The 21,468-nt window shown below is 37.3% G+C and overlaps 1 protein-coding gene across 5 annotated transcripts in view; it reads right to left on the bottom strand.

Annotated features, from left to right (window-relative positions):
• Window positions 1-21,468, bottom strand: part of SORBS2 (sorbin and SH3 domain containing 2) — a 178,954-nt gene that overhangs the window by 34,922 nt on the left and 122,564 nt on the right. For 3 of the 5 annotated variants that reach the window (XM_063310542.1, XM_063310540.1, XM_063310544.1), the window contains exons 11-16: window positions 20,129-20,300; window positions 18,892-19,006; window positions 9,983-10,066; window positions 7,782-7,838; window positions 2,555-2,604; window positions 147-334 (exon numbers count right to left, since the gene is read on the bottom strand). In XM_063310542.1, the coding sequence (XP_063166612.1) occupies window positions 147-334; window positions 2,555-2,604; window positions 7,782-7,838; window positions 9,983-10,066; window positions 18,892-19,006; window positions 20,129-20,300 (666 nt within the window). The remainder of the gene's footprint in view (window positions 1-146; window positions 335-2,554; window positions 2,605-7,781; window positions 7,839-9,982; window positions 10,067-18,891; window positions 19,007-20,128; window positions 20,301-21,468) is intronic. The other 2 variants (XM_063310543.1, XM_063310541.1) reach the window with 1 other exon arrangement.

The following is a 21,468-nucleotide window of genomic DNA, read 5'->3' as shown; positions in this document are numbered from 1 at the left end:
TGAATATAAATACTGGATTTCTCTTCCTCCTTTGCAAATTGGATTGGGGAATTTTGATTGTCTAGTAGCATCTGGAATCCATCCATACTGTTTTGGAATTCATGGATAATTATTCCTGTTTATTTACACTTGTGCTCATTGCTTACCTTTCGCTTTTGATGGAGAAGATGGAGAAGAGGTTGTAACAGGCATCCTATGTGCTGAATAGGCGTTCTGCGTATTTGTACGACCAAGAGTGGAGCGATCTGCATTCTGATCAGTGTGGACTTTCTGATGAGTTACTGCAGGCTCTGACTTCCTTCTTTTTCTGTAGTCACTTGCGGTACTTGCAGAACTGGGGAAGAAAATAATAATGTAGCAATACATCTATAAAATGTCTCCTTAGCAGTCAGCAAATAGTTAAACTCATTAGCCACTCCTACCATAACTACAAGAAGTACCGAAACTAAAAGCCAAATCAAATAAGAAATTTAGCTATGTCAAAAATTCCACACATACTTCATGCTCTCTAGCAGTGCTGTGTTAAAAATTTATTCTGTCTTTTTTCTTCTGCCTTGTTTTAATCTTTTTTTTTTCAGTGAAAAGAACATGTATGTGAAATTCTTCAGGATGAAGGGAAAGGTTCTAGTATTTGCTTTCCTTATGAGGTGGCCAAGTAGTGCGTTCTGATGTCTTATTCATTTGGGAAAATCTATTATCTATGCTAGTTTTTGAAAACCTGTTCTACAATTTTCAAAACTACAATGTCCAGGCAAGAATACAAAAATGCAGTATTTGTTCTGCTGCAATATTATTTATAAATAAATGACAGAAGGTAACAGAAACCTCAGAGGAAGCTACACTGAGATAGAAAATGAAGCATTCCACAGTTTAGCTATCCTGTCTGCTTATTTAAAAATGCTTATGCCATTGTTTAGAATAAAAATTGGAAATATAAAGCACTTAAAATCAGTATACAAAATATTTTATTTCAAAGCAACCATAGAAAGCCATTTCATTCAGACCAATACAATAAAAAGATATGGTCATTAAAAGCAGAGATAAATGGCATTTTATATGTAGAAGAAGTTCCATGCTACACTTTACTCTGTCGGACAGTGAAAAGAAAACCACAATGTTTGAGAAGGATGGAAGAACGGCACCTTCTTAAACCATGGTTATGAATTTTTGCCTGCTTTAGGTCAACATGCATATGTGTCTATAGAAAAATAATGTGTCCAAGTGTGACATAAATAATTTTTCTGTAGCTATGTATACTGCCTAGTCATCTTTCTTTCTCTTTGCATTGCAGAGAAAATAACATTCTTGGCTTGAGCAAATCAGAGCTAATATGGATTCATAGTATCTCTTTTATAAATTTGAATCCTTATTGCTAGTTTGCCAGGAATGTAAATTGGGATTTTTGAATGTTATCAGTCATATTTTATTTTATTCTGCTTTATACCTCAAAACATTGTCTCCCAATCTGGCCCCTCCATACATGTACCAAAGTAAAGACCAAGATTCCCTGAACTGTGAGTTGTAATCCCAACATATCCACAAGATACCAGGTTGAGGAAGGCTGCACCACAATGTATATGTGGATTAAATACATTTAGTTGCACACATATGAATACATTACCACTACAATTAACAGCAGTGCTTCCTTATATCCTTTTATTTAAAGTTTGCCATTTCTAAAGCATGGAGTATTACACTGACCATAAATCATTTGCCCACTCTTGTGTAATGTCTCTATTGTGGATGCCTTTTCTTGTTTAACTTTTTGTTATTAAAAATTAAAGCAAAATCCCATAAACTCTGGGAGATCCATTGGTCTTGCTGCTATCAACAAGCCCTTGCTGGTTGAGAAGTTCTTTTGCTTTTCTGCTTTATTTTTCTATGACTACGTGGAATGTGGGGAATATATATGATGGTACAATCACTTTGTTAACATTTACACAAAGAAACAAATGAACTTTTACTGAATAATTTAAAATATGTTGCAATACTAACTGAACTGGTTACAACCTATCTGCAGTCTGTTAATATTTACCTTCCCTGGCTCTAATTATATCCATAACAATAGCTCTCTGACAGGTGGAAGTTTTTCCAGAACAGGATTCTGATCCTTCCCCAGATCTGTCCTTCCCACTACAGTTCCCAGATCCCCCTCTCCTCAGTTCCCTCCTCTCTCTGGAATATAAATTGGGATGATGTTGCCATACTTTGACTGGAAGTTCCACCGCCCAATCACCACACTCCCTTTACAGGATCTTGTGAAAATGACAGAGGATACAGGATGGTCAGGGAAATCTTATCCTGTAGTACATGGGGACAAATTATGCTTAATTCGAAGAGAAAATGGCACAAGGAAGTTATTGGAGCTGTACAAAGGTGAGAACCCTTGCAGGAACACTCAAGTCTACACAGTGCTTGAACCTAAAGAGTGACAAGGAATTATCTTTCTGTAGGAAAAAAAAAATCCAAGCATAGGCTGTTCTAAGGATAAGCAAGAGGTTTTTCACAATTTGAAAGAGCTTTTTTCTTCTTACTTGTAGTTGATTTCTCTTACCTAGAAGGTCTGTCCATCCGTCTGTCTGTTGGACTGTAGTATAAAGAGGTCTGCAGAAATAAACAAGCATCTTATATTGAACTCCAAAAATATTATTCACAATAAAACATTATATATTATTGACTGTTTGAAGACTCTCAGAATCATTACTATTATTAATTATGCAATTAAAAAGTTAGGTAGCTTTCAAAGCTCATTTCAAATGCTGTTTTTAATGTTGGAGCTAATGTTCAGCAGCATTTTTTCAGTCAGTTTCCCTAATTAAACATTATACCCTTATACTGTCAAAATATTGGAAACTATAACAATGAAAAAACAGTAATTAAAAATCATAAGGTATTTTTTGTCACAATACTAATATCAAATAAAGGTGGAAACTCTCTGTCAAATAAAGGTGGAAACATAGCTTAAACATCTACAACTTACACTGCCATTTGTTGGCCTTTAAAACTTCATGTTAAGCACACAGTTTGGTTTCTGCAACTTAAAGATTTTGCTTTGCCACAGGAGTGATATTAAAGTGGTATTTGGAAATGCAAATATTTAAACTTGTCAATATAAATTCAGACCTTAGAAACAACTATTTTTAATCTGGTATCATTTATCAGATGTTAAAGCTTGTGCTGGAAATATGTTACTACAGGTAGTCCTTGATTAACAACCACTTCTTCAGCAACTGTTTGAAGTTATGATGGCACCGAATGAGGAGACTTATGACTGGTCTTCATAGTTGTGGCTGTTCCGGCATCCCCACATTCACATGATCGCAATTCGGGTGCCTGACAACCGGCTCACAATTATGATGGTGGCAGCATCCCACCGTCACATAATTACTATTTGTGACCTTCGCTGCCAGCTTCCGATAAGCAAAGTCAATGGGGAAGCTGGCAGGAGGTTGCAAATGGTGAATACATGATGTCATGCCTAATGACCATGTGGGACCTACTTAATGACAGCAGCTGGAACTGCCACAACTGCTATTGTAAGTCGGCGTGTTCACGTGATGTCGCACTTTATGACCTCATCACTTAGTGATGGAGTTGTTGGTCCCAATTATCATTGTTAAGTGAGGACTACCTGTATAACCAACAGGAGTTGGAAAAAGAAAAATCTCTTCTCAGTGACAGCTTGTCATATACATAAACCACCTGTGTCATTCTTGGTATACGTATTTTATGTTCAGGTCATGTAATTTCAGAGATGACTTGAGAAACCGCAATCAAAATTTCACACTCTGAATTACTGCTCTTTGTAGAAAAGCAAAAGCATTGTGGAAAACGTATATAAAGACACCACTTTAAATTGCATTATCGCCCCTAAACCAGTATTGAATTGCATTTGTGCAGAAAGCCACTGGGATTTTACTGTGAGAGCTGGTGAACTGTATCCCAGTCCTGTCCGCAGGGGCTAGCAATGACCCTCCAGGGTTTCTGTGAGGCTGCTTCCCCTTCTATCACTTGTTACCTGCTCCTCCTAACTGGAGGAGCTAGGAATTAAACTTCTTAATACAAAACTTACACTCTACAACAGAGCTACAGTTCTTCCCTAGTAAAAGAATCCATAAGTTGATACCTTAACATAGGTATCTCTCAACATACACACTTATCTTCCCATCAAACATTATTTCCTCTCGGGGCGGTTAGAGTCATTTTGTGTGAGGCAAAGGACAAAGGTGATTTCAGTGTGATTCTATCTATAGAAGCAGTTTTTTAAATCCATTCAATTGTGTCCGATTGAACAAGTCCCTGCAGTTTTCTTGACAAGGATTTTCAGAAGTGGTTTGCCATTGCCTCCTTCCTAGGGCTGAGAGAGAGCGACTGGCCCAAGGTCACCCAGCTGACTTTGTGCCTATGGCAGGACTAGAACTCACGGTCTCCCAGTTTCTAGCCTGATGCCTTAACCAATACACCAAACCAAGCAGTATGGACTGACAAACGTTACTTCATTGCTCGGGTTAGGAGAATATCCACTATTGCACCTAAGGCAGGCAAGTTCAGGGGCGTGGGGCTCTGCTTTTCTGTTAAAAAGGAAAGTTCAGGAGGCTGCAATATAACCTCTGCCAACTGAACTGAATGTATACTTTGCCTGATAGGGATGGCCCTAAGTCCCCTTATAAACTCGGAAACACTTTGTGAAATATATTAATATGGCTATTTGACAACAACAACAAATAAATAAAACAATAGCCATAACAATAAAAAGAGAGAAATTTGCTTTAAAAAAAAATAAATATGAATATATTTCATGAAATTTGTTTGAAAACTAAATGACCAACATTAAAAAGAAGTTCAGGTTAATTTAAAGTGTATCAGATTATGGAGTAAAGCTTTTCTATATGAGTAGGCGATTGGTTTTGAAACAGATTTAAGAGAAGTTAGACAGTATTACATAAAGAAGGCAATGGCAGTAAAATTTGAAGAGAAAAAGTTTTATAATTACAGATACATTAGAGACATCTCTAAGAATATTTGTTTCTTATTTGCATAAAAATTTTTGGACTTTACTTAGCATTACTCTGCAAATTGTATCTATAGAAGATGTATGAGAATATAATTCTGCATTCAAACTGTAGCATGCAGGTAGACATTGGTCAGACTGGAGCTTCAGAAATATATATACTATACCTAGCCTTTTTAAAAAGGCAAAATCAACTATTAAAAAAAGAATTTGGAGCACAAGCCTTTAAGAAGACTGAGCTCATGAACACAATCTCAATTTACTACTTTTATTAAAAAGACTATTATACAGTACATATTAATAGGCCTTTTAATGCAGAGAGTCTTTAGATTCATTCTTTGAAGATTGCAGTTTACATAAAGAGTCTGGATGATGCATGCTTGTCTTATATAGGATAGAGGCTGAGATGGAAGTTCATCCTTTCCTTTCCTATTGCCCTTTGTACACCAGCCTCTTGGAATTCTTTGTGAAGATCTCTCCTATATGCTTGAGGGATATCCAGTAAACAGGACCAGCTATAGGCAGAGTGAGTCAGTATTTTAAGGTGTAGATTTTGATAGACAGAAAATAGCAGCAAGATATAACCTGAAGATTACTCTTAACCTTCTAAACTGCTCAATAAAGGAGCATAATTTGCTCTGTAAGTTAATTACAGACATGCAGTTGGAGAGCCCAAAGAACATAGCCTATGAGGAAGTACATTATAGAAAGAAGACCAAAATGGCTTAAGACGTTCCTCATTATCTAAATAGATATTGAAGGTGTTTTATTATTCTATAGATATATGAAACCTACTGGAGGCTTAACACACCTATTACTTTCACTTCTTTGGTATGCAAATGGAAATTGTGTAACACTATTAAATAAAACTGATTTGGATTCTCTTGATTTAAGAAAGTTGAGTTTTTAAGGAGAACTAGTTCAACTGATGCCAGAAGGATCAATGTTCCATAGTAATCAAAACATCCAAACTAAAAAACCAAAAAGATTGGAGAAAGGCTATCTCCTTTTTCAAATTTGGCAAGTTAAATTGCAGTGAAGCATCATTGTGCAATAACTATGGTTGGTACCCTGAAGATAATTGGGCTGCATTTAGCTTAGAAGCTTCTAGTAATCAAAAAAATGTGTTGATTACAGAAGTATTACATATTTCATCAGTAAAAGTTGTAGTGTAACTTTTCCGTTGTAGACTAAATAAGGTTTTTCGGTATCTTCCTTAGGAATCCCCCAATCCTAATATTCAGGATCTAGAATAAGTTTTTTATTTTTTGTAGATACAATGTTTTTGAACTATTTATTGATTTATTTCATTTCTATGACTATCCATTTGTATATAACTCTGGGAGGCTTAAAAAGGTTAAAAATAACAATATAAACAAACTAAAACAAGACTAGGAATGGGCATGCCTGGGGGCAGTGTGGTGAGGAACCCACAGCAATTAACAATACACAATTCAAATTCAGTAGTAGGCTCACATAATATTCTGTCCTGTACCAGTGCCTGTGGAAAAAGCCAGGTCTTCAAGGCTCTCTAGAAGAAGGAAGGGTTGTACTATGTGGACCTTGGGGAAAGTGCTATTCCAGATGGAAGATCTAGTGACAGAGAAGGAATGCCTCCAGGGTCCCACAAGGTGACATTATTTAATAGATAGGGCCTGAAGCATGCCAACTCTGTCAGAACTTACCAGACAGGCATAGACAATTGGAAACAGGTAAATTATTGTGAATTTGTTGTTTTAAAGTGTTATACCTATTCTGTTATTTTTTATTTTTAGACTATATTCCATTTTTTATCCTTTATTATTCTGATTTTTAAAGTAAATTGCCACAAGTATACACTGTTAAAAAACATGAGTAGAATCAGATTTAAATTAAATTATTGCTCCAGATACAAGATAGGTACTAAAACATTTCAAATTATAAGGACTGATACATAGTGAGGAAAAAAAATCTTGTCTCTAGAAACTTTCCATAACTTAATAAAGCCAGCCAAAAGATGTGAACCACTGAGTACCAGTATTAAGACGTTTTGGAATTAGTAATCCATTCTCCCAATTCCCAGCAGATTACTATATGTAGTTTAGACATCCTGATGGAACTTCAAATGTTGAGCTTCATTAACGAGTACACTTAACATGATGACTTAGATTCATATCTCTCTAATGTCCCAGTGTAGTATTTTGTTCAAATAGCAGAAGACAGATTAATAACACTTATTATTTGTCATTTTCCTTTCATTTCCCATCTCCTAGTGCAGGAGCAATGTTTATTGTTAGATGGTTATGGGAATGAGGATTTTTCTATCCCAAATTACGTCTCATTCAGCAAGGTAATCGTTATATTCTTTATGTTAAAAAGTGTTGCCTTAGGCAAAGTCTTGTGATAAGCTGGGTTGAGTTGTTTGGTCTGTTGCCTGTGGAAAGGGCGATTTTGTTTTAATCCTTGTTTTTATTGATTGTAGCGAGCCACCTAGGATTTTTATAGGTGATAATAATATAACTTCTGTAAATAAATAAATAAAATAAGGAGAGTGTTGTTATGATGTTTTCATTGAAAGATATTTCATATTTCTGGCATTGTGGCTGGTCTTCTGTGTATGTTAATACACTAGAAAAAAGAATGAAGTTATAATTGTATAACTGGAATGAGTTTTGCAGGATAATATTAGGTGAATAGAATATACTAACAATTAAATCAGAGAAAATTCATGACCTCGATATTCATGTTGTTCCCAAATTTAACCATCTATAGAAGAAACATGCTGATTTACCTCTTTGGAAAGACCTGGAGGATTGTCTTGAACATAATCCAAAACCTTTTTAGGAGGCTGCATCATATAAGCAGAATTGCGAGATGAAATGGAGGAGAATCAATGGCAGCAAGGAATGAAACATGTGGAGAAGGTGACATAGTTAGAAACTGAGTGTTGACAGATTACAAGAGTGGTAAAAATGCAACAAAATGGGAGGATCAGGCTGGGGTAAAGAATATGTGATAGTAGCTAACCAACCATTTTAATAAACCTTACACTGTTGTTAGTAAAGTGCTAGGCAAAAAACAAAAAGAAAGCACAACACCCCCAAATCCAACAGCATTAAATTGGAAAAGATGGAAGAATGTTGGCGGAAAAAAGAGAGAATATAATTGTTTGATTCTGTTTGAGGCTCTGCTGTGTTTTGAGTAAGGCTAATGCTTTCTGAGAAATTATGGATACAAACAATCCAAGTTCTGCTATTCTGATTGTCTTCATTCACTGAGTTAGACCTGAATAGAAGCTGGCTCTGGAATGAAAGCACTCATGATGGAATGTATTTCAGGTCATCAGGTGAACTGTAATGAACAGGTCTCTCCAAGACCAGATAAAAAATGTTAGTATATTTAGGCTAGGCTGCTGGAAAATAAAGAATAGAGTGTAACTGCTTAAAATAATTCCTTCAACATAGCAAATTGTTACACATCTGGAGATGATATGTTTGAGATTTAGGATCCAAAGGACACTGAGATCCAGAGATCAAAGTAAATGGACAGCTATCATCAGAACAGCAGCTGAGAATATGGATCTCCATTCCTCTCTGTAATGCTTAGAAGAACTTCCCATATCTTCCTTATACAGGGAAGCCATTTATATAAAGGGGGCAGAGATAGGTGTGTAATTGTAATTGGTAAGGATGCAGAAAAGTGCAAGGCAGAACACTGTGGTGATTTCCAATGGAGGCTGAATTTACCAGAATGCCTAGTTTGGCCACAGGTTGTGCTGAGATGGTTGTTGCAGAGGAAGCAGCAGATTCTGGGAAATTAAAAGGTCTTTGGTGGACAATTAACAATGAAACTGTCAAAAGATGAGTCATTAATGACACTTCAAATTATCTTTTATTTGTGAGAAATAGGCATCTATTTCTTTTGGTAGGGTTCCCAAGTGAGCTTTCATATTTGTTAGTATTGTTCTGATTGGATTTTTCTCTTTATGATCAAGAAAGCTGAATCTGTGCAAGATTCTTGCCTTATACACTTAGTTTGGTGGTAGATGGATAAAATGGAAGGATAATGGAGGGCTTCTCTGTAACATCTTGTGTTATGATTATGAATCACAAGAAGAAATTCTATAACTTTCCAAATCCAAGATTGTCTGGCTATTGTAAGCATTATCCTGGACATTATTGAAAATGTGACCAAAAGCTGGTCTTACTAGCTTCCCATAGAAGACTGAGGAGCACCTAAGTTCAGTTTGGGACCTGCTCCTCAACAATTACTGACATGCAGAACTGTCTTAGCTTTCTAGTAGCTGTGCTGTTTCATAGTTTTGTCCTCAAACCTGGGCAGCTTATGATTAAATCCATCAAAAACTTGTACATTTTTGGTGCTAATCGTTTCCTTCACATGGCAATGGGTTCTGCAAAATCTGCAGATGGCACTGGCATAGTGTATTCTATTTTTATCCAGAAGGACAGTAACCATGAAGAGCTGATGCTTGGTAAAACAAAAAATGTTAGTTTCTTTTCAGTTAGTTAATATTTATTCTCTTTCAATTTTGTTTTATTTCTGCAGGGAAAGACTCCATATAACTTTGCACTAGACTATAGTAATAATTACTTTCTGTTAAATCTGAGTTAGCTGAAAGCTAATAACACAAGGTGTTATTTGTCTAGGTTTTTGTAAGTAGCTTGAATGCTCAAGTCCAAAGAATTATCAGTTTCTCTTCAAGTTAAAACGCTCCTTCAGCAAACATGTAAAAAGGAGTTTATTAGTGATCCACTTCATTGAGCTATTCTTAAGCATCCCTATGGGACTCTACCCACCCCTCCAATGAAATTTATATATGACAACGGCAACACAGAAACATATACTCCAAATACAATTGCTGTAATTATTCCTTTCTGAATGCACTTTCAGAATTGAGGCATTTTTACTTGAGAAATGGGTGAATTGGTCCAGTTCCTAAAACTGATATATTAGTATTCTAGCCTCACTTACCGGACGTCCAAACTCCAGTTCTGAAAAGAATTTATACCAGGGTTCATTTTCTAAATCTATGTCATCTGGATTTATGCGATCAGTCTGGAACAGTTGTGAAGGAAAAAGGGAAGGAAAAGGCACACGCTGATGAAAGTGTCAGAAATGACATTGTTCTGATGACACACCAACATTAAACATGCATAATAGGAAGGGAAGAAGGTGAAACAAAAACAAAGGGATGGAGAAGGGAGGTTTCATGGTGAAATGAGGTTTGATATGAGAGTTGTCACACACTGACTGAATTCCTCCTTTTCAGCCTGTCCTCCAAACAGTTGTGGTGCATGCACACGTTACAGTACAAAAAATGCAATGTACTTTAAAAAATAGTATACTTTTTATTATGCACTTCTTGTAACTTTTATGGACTTCCTTTACTTTAAAGTATGTTATTAAATATGAGTAATGAAAGATTCTCAAGTTTTTTAAAAAATAAATTGTTTCCTTTTTAGGATCTGTTTAGACAAGTGTTAGACAACCGGTGATAATTAGATGGACATGATTTGGAGGTCTATTTGAACCACTCAAGGAAAGTGTGTTAATTCTACATTTCAAAGCCAAGCACATAGTAGTAGTATGACAACAGCTCAAACATCTCTAAACATTCAGCCAAAGTTTTTTTTAAAAAAGAATATTCACATAATATTGATGGTTCTCTGTGTGGGAAGAGGTTTGGTGTACTTGTAAAAAGCAGAATGGAAAGAGAGGAGCCACAGAGAGCATTTAGGATAACCACATGATACTCAGCCACTCAGTTGGTGCTTCCCAACAGTTTAACAACTGGAAATAAACCTAGATATCCATTATGAGTCCCCTTAGAAAAGTATATCAGAACTAATCCACTCTCCAACATACCTGAGATTAGAACCTGGACAATGGATATATTTCAAACGTCACTCGGACTCGATTCTCTTCATGGAGGAAGACTGGTATAAAATGTAATACTCAATAACACCTACGTACCACAATATATTTTATTGCCAATTAAATATCATCTCTCCAGCTTCCTGATTTGCCTCTAATGCTGATAATTCATGAAGAAAGCAGTGGCAATTGCAAGAAGGTTTCTGCAAGTCAATTCCTTATCTTCAGCCAAGCTTTATGCGTGTTATGTAGAGCTGTGAGCTATATTTCTCTTTTTAGAGCATCTTTAAATATATAATTTAAAGATCCAGCATTTGGGGCATGTCGGTGTTTTTTTTTTTTCTCCCAGAGGACGGCAGAGGGCAGCAAGAAACAGGTGTTCGGTTTTCCGGGCCTTTTGTAGATTGGGAGCTACATGCAGAAATCACTTTACAATTCTGAGGCTGAACTTCACTTTTCTAGACAGAGAATTTACGCTGAAAGTTAACAGAATTCTGACAACATGATTCACATTAGAAGCAGCACAAATATTAAATACCGGAACACCTTCCATCCTATATTCTATTCTATGCACAGGCAAAAGTGCAGGAATAGCTGAAGTTCCACTTTGTCACAACTGCTGACTGATGCCATGACTTTATAATTATTTTTTCTTCTTTTCTTGGCTACTTCATACATTTTCCTGAATGCTGATGGGAATGGCAACTGCTGACTCTTACTCCCTGCAGGTGTTAAAAGGGGTTTTATTCCTCCTGAATGCTAAGATGTATTTCCAGTGCCCCTCAGAATAAAAATAAAATAAAATAAAAAAGACAGGAATTTCTCTGAACAGGCTTCCTTCAGTCTGAAGGACAATGCCATGGAAAAATAGAACAATAATAAATAAAGCAAGATCCATGCTCTTCCCTTGCCAGGGTATAAGTACAAACCAAAGCACAGCATATGCCCAGGCATCACTATGAAAACTATCCTTCTCAATCCCTGAAAAGTTAGTGGACTTCATCAAAATCCTCTGACTTTTCTTTCATGTTTATTTGCCTCCTCCCATGGTTTCTTAACTGGCCATCACCATAACCATGAACAGCATCCTGCACATTTAAGGAAGAGAGTGCCAAATACCTTTGCTTGTGGGAGAGAGCACTGCCTGCTGATGATCACAAAGGCAAAGCAAGACCAGGAATGGCTGGAAGTCAGGGACTGCATTACAAGACTGGGTGGGCAGCCAATACCTGGTGGACCAGTGTCCCACTCACCTGAGTGGATATATATTTTATAGCAAATACTTGCTGATCAAAGGCTTCTGAAAGTTCCCAAGATGGGAAGAGTGACATCTTCCTCTATTTATCTTTATTGGATGTTCTTTAGAAGTGGAAATCCTACATATCTATTATAACTGATAGGAGAGACTACCAAGGAACATGTTTGAACAGAACAGGTGAAAGAGGCTTTGGGTTGTAGAGCTAATAAGAGGTAGGTTGGAGGGACAGACAAACTCCTATTTTTGAATAATCTGTCAACAATATCCAAATGTCCTGTGAAATGGGAAGATGTTTTCTGGTCTTAGGAAAAAAAAAATGAAGGGAGCTATACTATCAGGTAGCAGGAGAATTTCTGCATCATCACATTAAAAAAAGGGCAACCAAACCAAACCAAACCAAACCAAACCAAACCAAACCAAACCAAACCAAACCAAACCAAACCAAACCAAACCAAACCAAACCAAACCAAACCAAATAATAAAACAGCCAGATTTGTTCCAACTTCAGTCTTACATTATTTATGAGTGATGCTCCCCTATTTAAAGTTTATGCAGAATATGCACATCAATAAATCTGGACTTTAAATTTGTCTTGAGAGTTTAAAGCTTGGTCACACTGTTTATGTTATGAATGTTGGTACCTTTCAGATTTGTTGAATTACAGTTTACCAAATTCCTAACAAACAACACTAATTACCATGTTGGTCTATGTTCTTGGATTTACAATCCACCTAGAGGGCACAAGTTTCTGGAATGTTATTCTAGAAGGTTATTCTAGTTTGGGGAAGGCGATTCTAGAAAAATTGTAGGCAGTTTTTCTTTTGGTGTGCCTGAAAAAATAACATGCATTTGTTTTCCAGAGATAAAGATGGTGGGAAATTATGAAATAGTATACTCAGGATTGTTGAAGATTCCTCCATTCTTCTGCAGTAACTAAATCTATTTGCATCACATACACTGTCGATCTCACAAACTGTCCCAAACTGAGGCCAGCACTCTATCCAGATTCATAAGAAAAATAATTTATCATGTAACATTTGTATTAATAATGTACACATTTATGAAACAGAAACTAACCAGTTGAAATGTACATTATATAGCTGTACATATTCTTATATGCAAAAAATAATGAAGGCAGAAGTAGTGGGCAAAGGCTAAGAAGAGAGACCTTTATCCAGATCAGTTATCAAAAGATTTTGTTCCCTTCATGAAGGCAACACTGCCTGTAAGTAGTGTGTATGTGTATGTGAGTGTGTGTCTGTTTGGGCATGTGTGAAAGAGAATAAGGATTAGCAGGCCAACAAGATGCAGATAGTGATGAAATGCTAGGAGAATTTGAAATGATGAAAAAGTATCAAGAAGAATATCAACTGGGGCAAATCAGTGCGAACTCAAGAGAGACAACACTAGCTTCTTCTGGTATTCATAATTTATTTAAATGCCTATATTTCCTGTTCTGTTTCAAATAAAAAAATATTTTTAATAATGGCAGAATGCATGATTAAGTGACTGAGGCTGCCAATTGCTAAATACTAGTTGTGGAGTACAGAGCAGATTTATTTTGCTACATTAATGGAATAATAAAAGAATAGAACTGCTGGAGCTGTGTAAAATGAAGCTTCCAACAATTGTGAGAAAGTGACCATTATGGGAAAAAAACAGCTGTACATTTTTCCCCAGTAATTTTTTAGCTCCTGCTGTGTCACAACTAACATGCCAAAAAACCAAACCAAACCAAACCACAACCAATTGTACCCCCTATAAGTTTTATGCAAATTAATTGTTGTACAGTTAACATTACTCATACAATGGAGACTTCTAAACACTCCATTCTTGTTAATTGATTTAGATACTGTCCAGAAGAAAATGCTTCATGGAACAGCATAAATACTGTATAAGATCATAATTCTTTAAAACATAATTATTCATTCTTTTCACAACGGAAATATGCTTGGACTAAACAATACTTGGCAACGGTACTCCCAAGCTTCAACTGAGTAAAACTGAGAGAATCCCGTGGGTCAAGGTTAAATTAGTTAGAGGATATATATATTTCCCCCTAATTTAGAAAAGCTGATGGAAGAATATTTTGGCTGGAAAGATAGCCAGAGGGAAAATGCCTATACATCTGGCTAGCATGCTTCATTATTCTTCTGATTAAGTTCACAACCTCTTGGTGTTTTTCATGAAAAACAAACAAGTGGCTGTGCAGTTCCCTGTGTAATTTTGAGTCAGATTGCCAGGACTGATATTTGCAGGATAAGTAGTGAGTAGAATGATAACTTGCAATAGGACATAAGGTTAGATCTCAATTTGCTTGTTGGAAGTGTTATTTACTGAATCTAGATAGCCATAAAATGTTCCTTAAAAATGGATGAAATCCCAATTTATTCTCTGATTCTGCTTTATTCACCATCTGGGAACTGTTTGCAACTGAAAACATTTGTAAAGGCTCATTTCACGTTACACAAATTCTACCATAGAAATGCCAATGAGTCCCCCCCTTCCAACCCCCATAAAACTTTTTGTAAATACCATCCTGGGCAATAACCACCAAATTTCTAAGCCCAGGAAAGCCTGCACATCATTAAAATGGCTAATTAGTTCAGTTTGTTTGGATTCCACCACTGAAACAAAGCCCAGATTCTAAAAATTAATCAGATGTACAAGCAGAGGTCACTGAAATGTAAACTGATGCAAATGTTTGTGGATTTAAATCCAGGAAAAGTTTTGTTACCTATGCCAAAATCACATCTCATCCAACATTTTATTAGCAGGCTTTGGAGATGAAGTCTGGTTTCTCAAATGCCTGCCAGAAGTAATCCAGTGAAAGTTAATGCTGAGATGAACTTAAGCAATTTTACTGAATGACTACATCTCATTAAGTATTGAAAAGTAGAAATGTAATTGCAATTGCATGGAATTGAATGTTGCATGACGCATGGCATGGTACCCCCGCTTAGGCATGATTCCCTATCGTCATTGGTTTGAATATCACAAGACGCAGGAAGGTACTTTCCTTAATAAACTCGAAAGATTACGTAGGAAGAACTACATAGTAGAGGATGTTATGCAATAAATCATTATATAGAATAGTGGTTTTCAACAGTAGCCCTGTTCCTTATAGAGCTCATTTACACAGACTGAAGACACCCCAGTAACCATTTGCCAAGGATATGTCCTCACAAGTGAGTTTTGTGGCCAGCCTGTTACTGAGGCAGGCTGGTGTTGAGCCAAGGTGTCCTGGCATCTTACGCTGGCATCAGATCTCCCTCATGGACAATTTATTTATTTTATTTATCAAATTTTATCACCGCCCATCTCCCTCCCAAGGAGGGACTCTGGCCGGTTTACAATAAAATAGAATTAAAAAGCCAAAACAGTTATGAATACAATAAATACAGTAAAAGTAAGAATGTAATAGAATCAAGATGGGCATGAGTTCTTTGTCAGTTCTTTGTATAGTAGGTCCATTAAAAGTCACTCTAAGGTGCTAGCCATCCCCAGGTGCGGCTATTCCCCCTTCCATTCCAAGCCTGCTGACAAAACCAGGTCTTTAATCTTTTTTGAAAGTCCAGGAGAGAGGTGGCCTGTCTCACTTCTGGGGGAAGGATGTTCCAAAGGGTGGGAGCTACTGCAGAGAAGGTAAGCTTCCAAGGCCCCACTAGATGGAATTCTTTTGTGGATGGGGTCCGTAACATGCCCTCCCTGCATGACTGGGTGGGGAGGGTTGATGTAATCGGGACAAGACGGTCCCTCAGGTATCCTGGTCCCATGCCATGTAGGGCTTTAAAGGTAATAACCAACATCTTGAATTGGACCCGGAAGCAGACTGGGACCCTATGAGCTCACGCAACAAAGATGTTACACGTGCAAACCTTAGCATACCCAGGATTGCCTGTGCGGCTGCATTCTGGACCAGTTGTAGCTTCCGGATACTCTTCAAGGGTAGCCCCATGTAGAGCGCATTACAGTAGTCTATATACAATCCACAACAAATAGAGGAGAGACTTTGGAAATCAGCAACTTGCTGAGCTTCAGTGGCCCAGCAGGTCTGCTATAAGATTGACCCTCTTCTCCAGCCACTAGGTTCAGCAACTCTATATCCATTTGTGTTGTGGCTGGCAAAGATTGGAGACCTCTCTTACACAGCTATTTCTTTCTTTCTGGTGTGTATGTGTGTGTGTATGTAGGTGTGTGTTCAGAGATGGAAATACGGATCTCATGTAGCAGATGTTCCAGAAAGTCAATATTTCCATTCTTACACAAAATTTGTGTGATTTGCTGACCTCAAATATCTACTGGATTCAGAGGCTGCAGAAGAAGGGACAGGGAGCACCACCAGTCACCCTCAGGATAGTGATAAGCAGGTCATTTTCCTGCTGTTAGATGATACTGGAGGTGGAAGGGTGGCATGGAATTCCTCCATCACTGCCCATTATACCAGCATGGGTGTGGGTAGCAACACTGACCAGCCCTGCTTCTGAGGGAAACACTTGGCCTACTGACGTACTTTCCTTCAACAGAGGACATGAGAAAGCATCCATAGTATGTAACTCAAAATTTCTCTGGATTCCATTGTGTATCTGCCCAAGTTGACAATTTTAAACCTGGGATAAGTATTTTTCCTTGATAATCACACATTTCCCTGTATAGAATGAAGACGTGATGGCGTCTATGTCCAATTAATTAATTTTTTAAAAATCACAGGCCCTATTTGTTATGTGCTCTGGTCTGTTACAATTAGCCAATGGTGATGAGGATGATTGGGCAGTAGCAGTATTGGATTCTTGGTGCTCTCTGAGCTTGGTTGTTTTCTTGCAGACTTTTCATTACCAGGCTAGGTGACATCATCAGAGCAAGGGAGATTCAGTGTGCTGGCTGTTTATATATAGTAGCTTGCCCTGTCAGTCTTGGTGGAGACGTGGCTTCCTCCTTGATGGTTCTTTGATTAGGATATTATTTTCTCCCCTGGTTATTTATCTGCTGCTGTTTCCCAGTACACCACTTTACCTTGCACTGATGACGTAATCTAGCCTGGGGGAAGAATGTCTGCAAGGAAACAACTAAGCTCAGAGAGCGCTAAGAATCTAGTAGTTCAACCCTGAGCTACATATATTCTCTTCTATTAGCAATATATATCCTAAATTTAATTTCATCATAAAATGTGCTGGCTAGAGCTACTGCACAGATGAAAAGTTCTCCACTTTCCCATAACCCACGTTATGTCTTAAGGAATACAGGAAGGTTGCAGATGTATAAACTATGGTCCTTCCCAATCCAACACTCTCCAGTTGTGTTAGGAATTGTCAGCCAGCATCTGGAGAATACAAAGTTGGGGAAGGCTATTCTAATTTATGGCATATGTCATATGACAAAATACAACTTCGAAGAATAGTATCACAATGTAACATCATAAGATAATAATAATAATAATACCTAACAATCCACCTCGGCATTTAGCATATAAACCATCCAAGACAAAGCTGAGGTTTCTGAACGTTATTTACCATGTTTAAAGGGAAGCAATTCCAAAATGCTATATATTTAACTTTGCAATTAAAATATTTAGGAACAATTGCTGCTTCCATGTTAACCAGCATAAACTGTACTGATCAAGTTAGAATCAGTTTGTTTAGCTCAAGATGTGGCAGTCACAATGCCAGCACTCTGCACGTGTACTTCTATAAACACAGTTACTCCATGAATTAAGTACTCATGAGCAGACATCGTGAAAGATGCCCTTTCGGTTACTGGAAAGGTTAGCAATAAGTATTGAAATGTAAGATTTCAGCCTTGTTAAACATGCTTTTAATTAATTTAATTCCTAGTTTTTTAAAAAAACTAACGAAGAATTTTAGTTACAAGTTAGTTTGCACTGAGCTATTATATGTGAAATATCAGTAATAACAAGATCACATTTGTGGATTTAATTTAATTGAATTTAATTCCTGGAGTGCTTTGGAAGAAAGATTTTATCTGCATGTGTAACAACTCTCATGTTACTTCTGTATGTGCTGATAAAACTATAAGGGCAGTGACAAAATCTACACATTTCCACATTGCATCTAGAAGCTTGTAAGTATTAGCTAATCTATGCAACAAAATGAACGTGCATGTTTTGTACACTGAACCCACAATCCTCACAGTTAAAAGTACTGTATCAACCCAAGCAAAATAATTTTGTCTCATTGTTCTATGTTAAATCTTCAGTTAAACATTCTCTCCAGGAAAGGAATCCAGTATTATGAATTTATTATTGGGATATGAGGTAATTTATTATTTATTACTGGGGTCTAAGTCAAGACCAGGTCCCCACCATCTCCCTGGGACCTTCTTTAATGTCTCTGCTATTATGGATGCTAGCAGACCTCTGTGAAAACTAATGAACAACTTGGCAGAAGAAGCAAAACATGTGCTCAACAGCAAGTTGTGTGGATGAGTCTCTAGGACACTCTCTTGCCTTGGGGGTGAGAAAACACCTTAAAGGCAAATGAATCCATCTGACTTGGTCAGTTGCATGGAATGTGCAAGAGATCAAGGCTATCCATAGTCAATCATGAGTCAAAGTGGACACAGTGCAGACTTGTGGTCATCAACCTCCTGAAGGAGAAGTCACTTGAACAGAATGATCTTACTGTACTTGTCAAAAGCACCTTATTATACTTAACAAAAGTATGTCAGATTTAAAGAATAAATGTTTCATTAAATGATTTATTGTGCATGAAAAGGGATAAACTTCACTCACTGGTCTTTCATGTTCAAGGATAGAAGACTTTCCCGGCTCATATTCAAAAATGCTTCTTGGTTCTGAACGGAATTTGCGGGTATCTACTTTTCTGTCAGGAGGCTCCCACTCATTTCTAAAAGTAAAAATAAATGGACAACTGATTTATCTTGTAATGCATGTACCACAAAGGTTTCTAAGAACAAATTAATAAAACTGGAATGAAAGTTCTACTACAATAGAGATTCTCCTGATTTTGAATTGAATTTCTAAGATTACTACCCAAAAAATTATGGTCCATATGAACGTAAGTAATGATATTATATTTAAAAATCAAAAGGCAAAAAGGTACTTTTAAAAAAAAATACTAAATAAATACTGAAACCTGGCTGAGTGAGATCTGCCTGCCCAGGTTTTGGGTCCTTCGTTGGTACCACAGGAGTGAGACGGAGTGGTGATGATCCTCTATAAAGTTTGGTGGCAGCCAGAGGCTCTGTATATGAGGTAGTGAGCTGTGAGTATCTGTTTGTAAAACTGGGCTATAAGGACAAGCTGGGCATTTAGCTGGTGTGCCACTCATCTTGCTGCTTGACAGAAACCCTTGCTGGGCTCCTAGAATAGTACTGGAGCCTCCCCAGCTTATAGTGCTGGGTGGCTTCAATTTCCATCTCTTATGATGGGCTCTGAGTAGAGTTCAGGAATTCCTGGCTTTCCTGGCATCCCATGGCAATCATGGGCTTGTCCCAAGTAATCTGTGGCTCAGTGCACATGGGTGGTCACACATTAAAATCCCAGAACATTTTATCAGACTCACATCCATCTTCCAGCAACCCATGTCAACTTGCGGATTGACCATCAGGGAGGGGGAGCATGGCTGGAGTGGGAATCATCTTGTTCAGAACTGATCAGAAGGGCATTCATTTAAGACATGCCATCAATATATCTATACATTTTGTTATAATAGTGCATGATACAGTTAGATGGTTTTAAATGAGATTATTTCTGTACTATTTCTATATTACTATTACCTTCATTGTGGTTTATTATACAGCACCATGATTGTACTGGAAATTGGCAATATATACAAAAAGTCAGTCAATCAATCAATCAATCAGTCAATCAAATCCTTCCATGGACAGTCATGCTGTATCTATGAATACAAACCAAAACACTTAAATAATGGCTCTCACACAGCATTAAATTTGCCACTTCTGGATTAATTGGTATTAATTGCTATTATAAGTACTACAGAGCTTACTTTTCTGAGGCAGATCTTTGCCAAGGACGAACTGGTGGTACTGGAGGTGGTGGAGGTGAAGAGACCTTAAAGGCCTCAGTGCTATTGTCAGAAGTACTTTTTGTCAGTGGTCTGTATGTCTGAGTCTTTGCAACAGGGTGTGCTTGAGTAGAAAGTGATGGATTGAAGTTACCTATTGAAAGACAAAACAAAATCACAAAGAATCTAAACATTAATATCAGACATACAGGAGTACACACACACACACAAACACACACACATGACGGAGTGGTTAAGTGGTTAAGATACTAGACTAGGAATGGGGAGACCCAGGATCTAGTTCTCCCTTAGCATGGAAGCTGGGTGGGTGACTTTGGCCAGTCGTTCTCTCTCAGCTCCCGACTGAGTACATGAAAGACATGTGTCTACCAACTCTTACTGGACCATTATGTTACATTATAGTCCATAACTTTCGCTGAAGAGGCCTTTATCCTGCAGTGGATTGATTCAACCTAACACCTCCCCCCCCGCCAACACACAGAGTCCATTCAAACATGGATTTAGTGAAAGAAGCTTTCCTACCATCCTCTAATCTCCAGGGCTGAATGAAGGAAGTATCTTCTATTTGGTCATCACTAGCTTTCAATCAAAGCTAGTGGCCTTAATCCAGATCTCTTCTGCCATATTGGCATGAAATATGACTAATGCTGCTTCTCCCTCAGATAAAGTTGATAATTCATTTAGTGGGAAAATAAAGTTGCTTATATTTTCTCTTCACCTTTGAAATAGGTAGTTTACAGCCCATAGCGCCTTCTCTTGAGCATCATGAACCATGAAGACCAAGAGTATTGTACATGCATACTCTGTTGCTGGAGATAAAGTTGCCCTTCTGCATCCTCCTGGAAACTCTATGATTGGACCAGGCAAATCAAGCCATTTGTCCAATATTTTTCCACATAGAGATCTCTCTTACTGAATCAGGATTAGTGTTTGAGAAAAGACTTGTACAGCAAGTAAACTTTAGGCCAGCATGAATGTATGCTGTCTTGTCTATGGCTTAACTATTTTCCCTTTTTTGTAGTCCACACCTCTGTGACAGTTTAAAGATAGTTTGTTAAGAACAAATGCACTGATGAAAAATGAAACTTGCTTGAGCTATGAGATCAAATGAAATAATTTAATGATGGCCTCTAAGGTTGGCCTGACTCCTGACCATTACTAAAAACACAAAAGGAAACAAACTGATGTACATTTCTATATTTGCATGTGTATCCATGCCTTCTTAATTTTGTTAAAATATAAAGGCTTTCTTGTTAGTAATAATTTTCAGCATTAAAAAAATATTATCTAGGAATATCACT

This window comes from Candoia aspera, chromosome 8 (assembly GCF_035149785.1).
Source record: "Candoia aspera isolate rCanAsp1 chromosome 8, rCanAsp1.hap2, whole genome shotgun sequence".
In the NCBI taxonomy this organism is placed as follows: domain Eukaryota; kingdom Metazoa; phylum Chordata; class Lepidosauria; order Squamata; family Boidae; genus Candoia; species Candoia aspera.
Note: the sequence above shows the minus strand (reverse complement) of the source record. Positions and strands in the feature narration are given on the sequence as shown.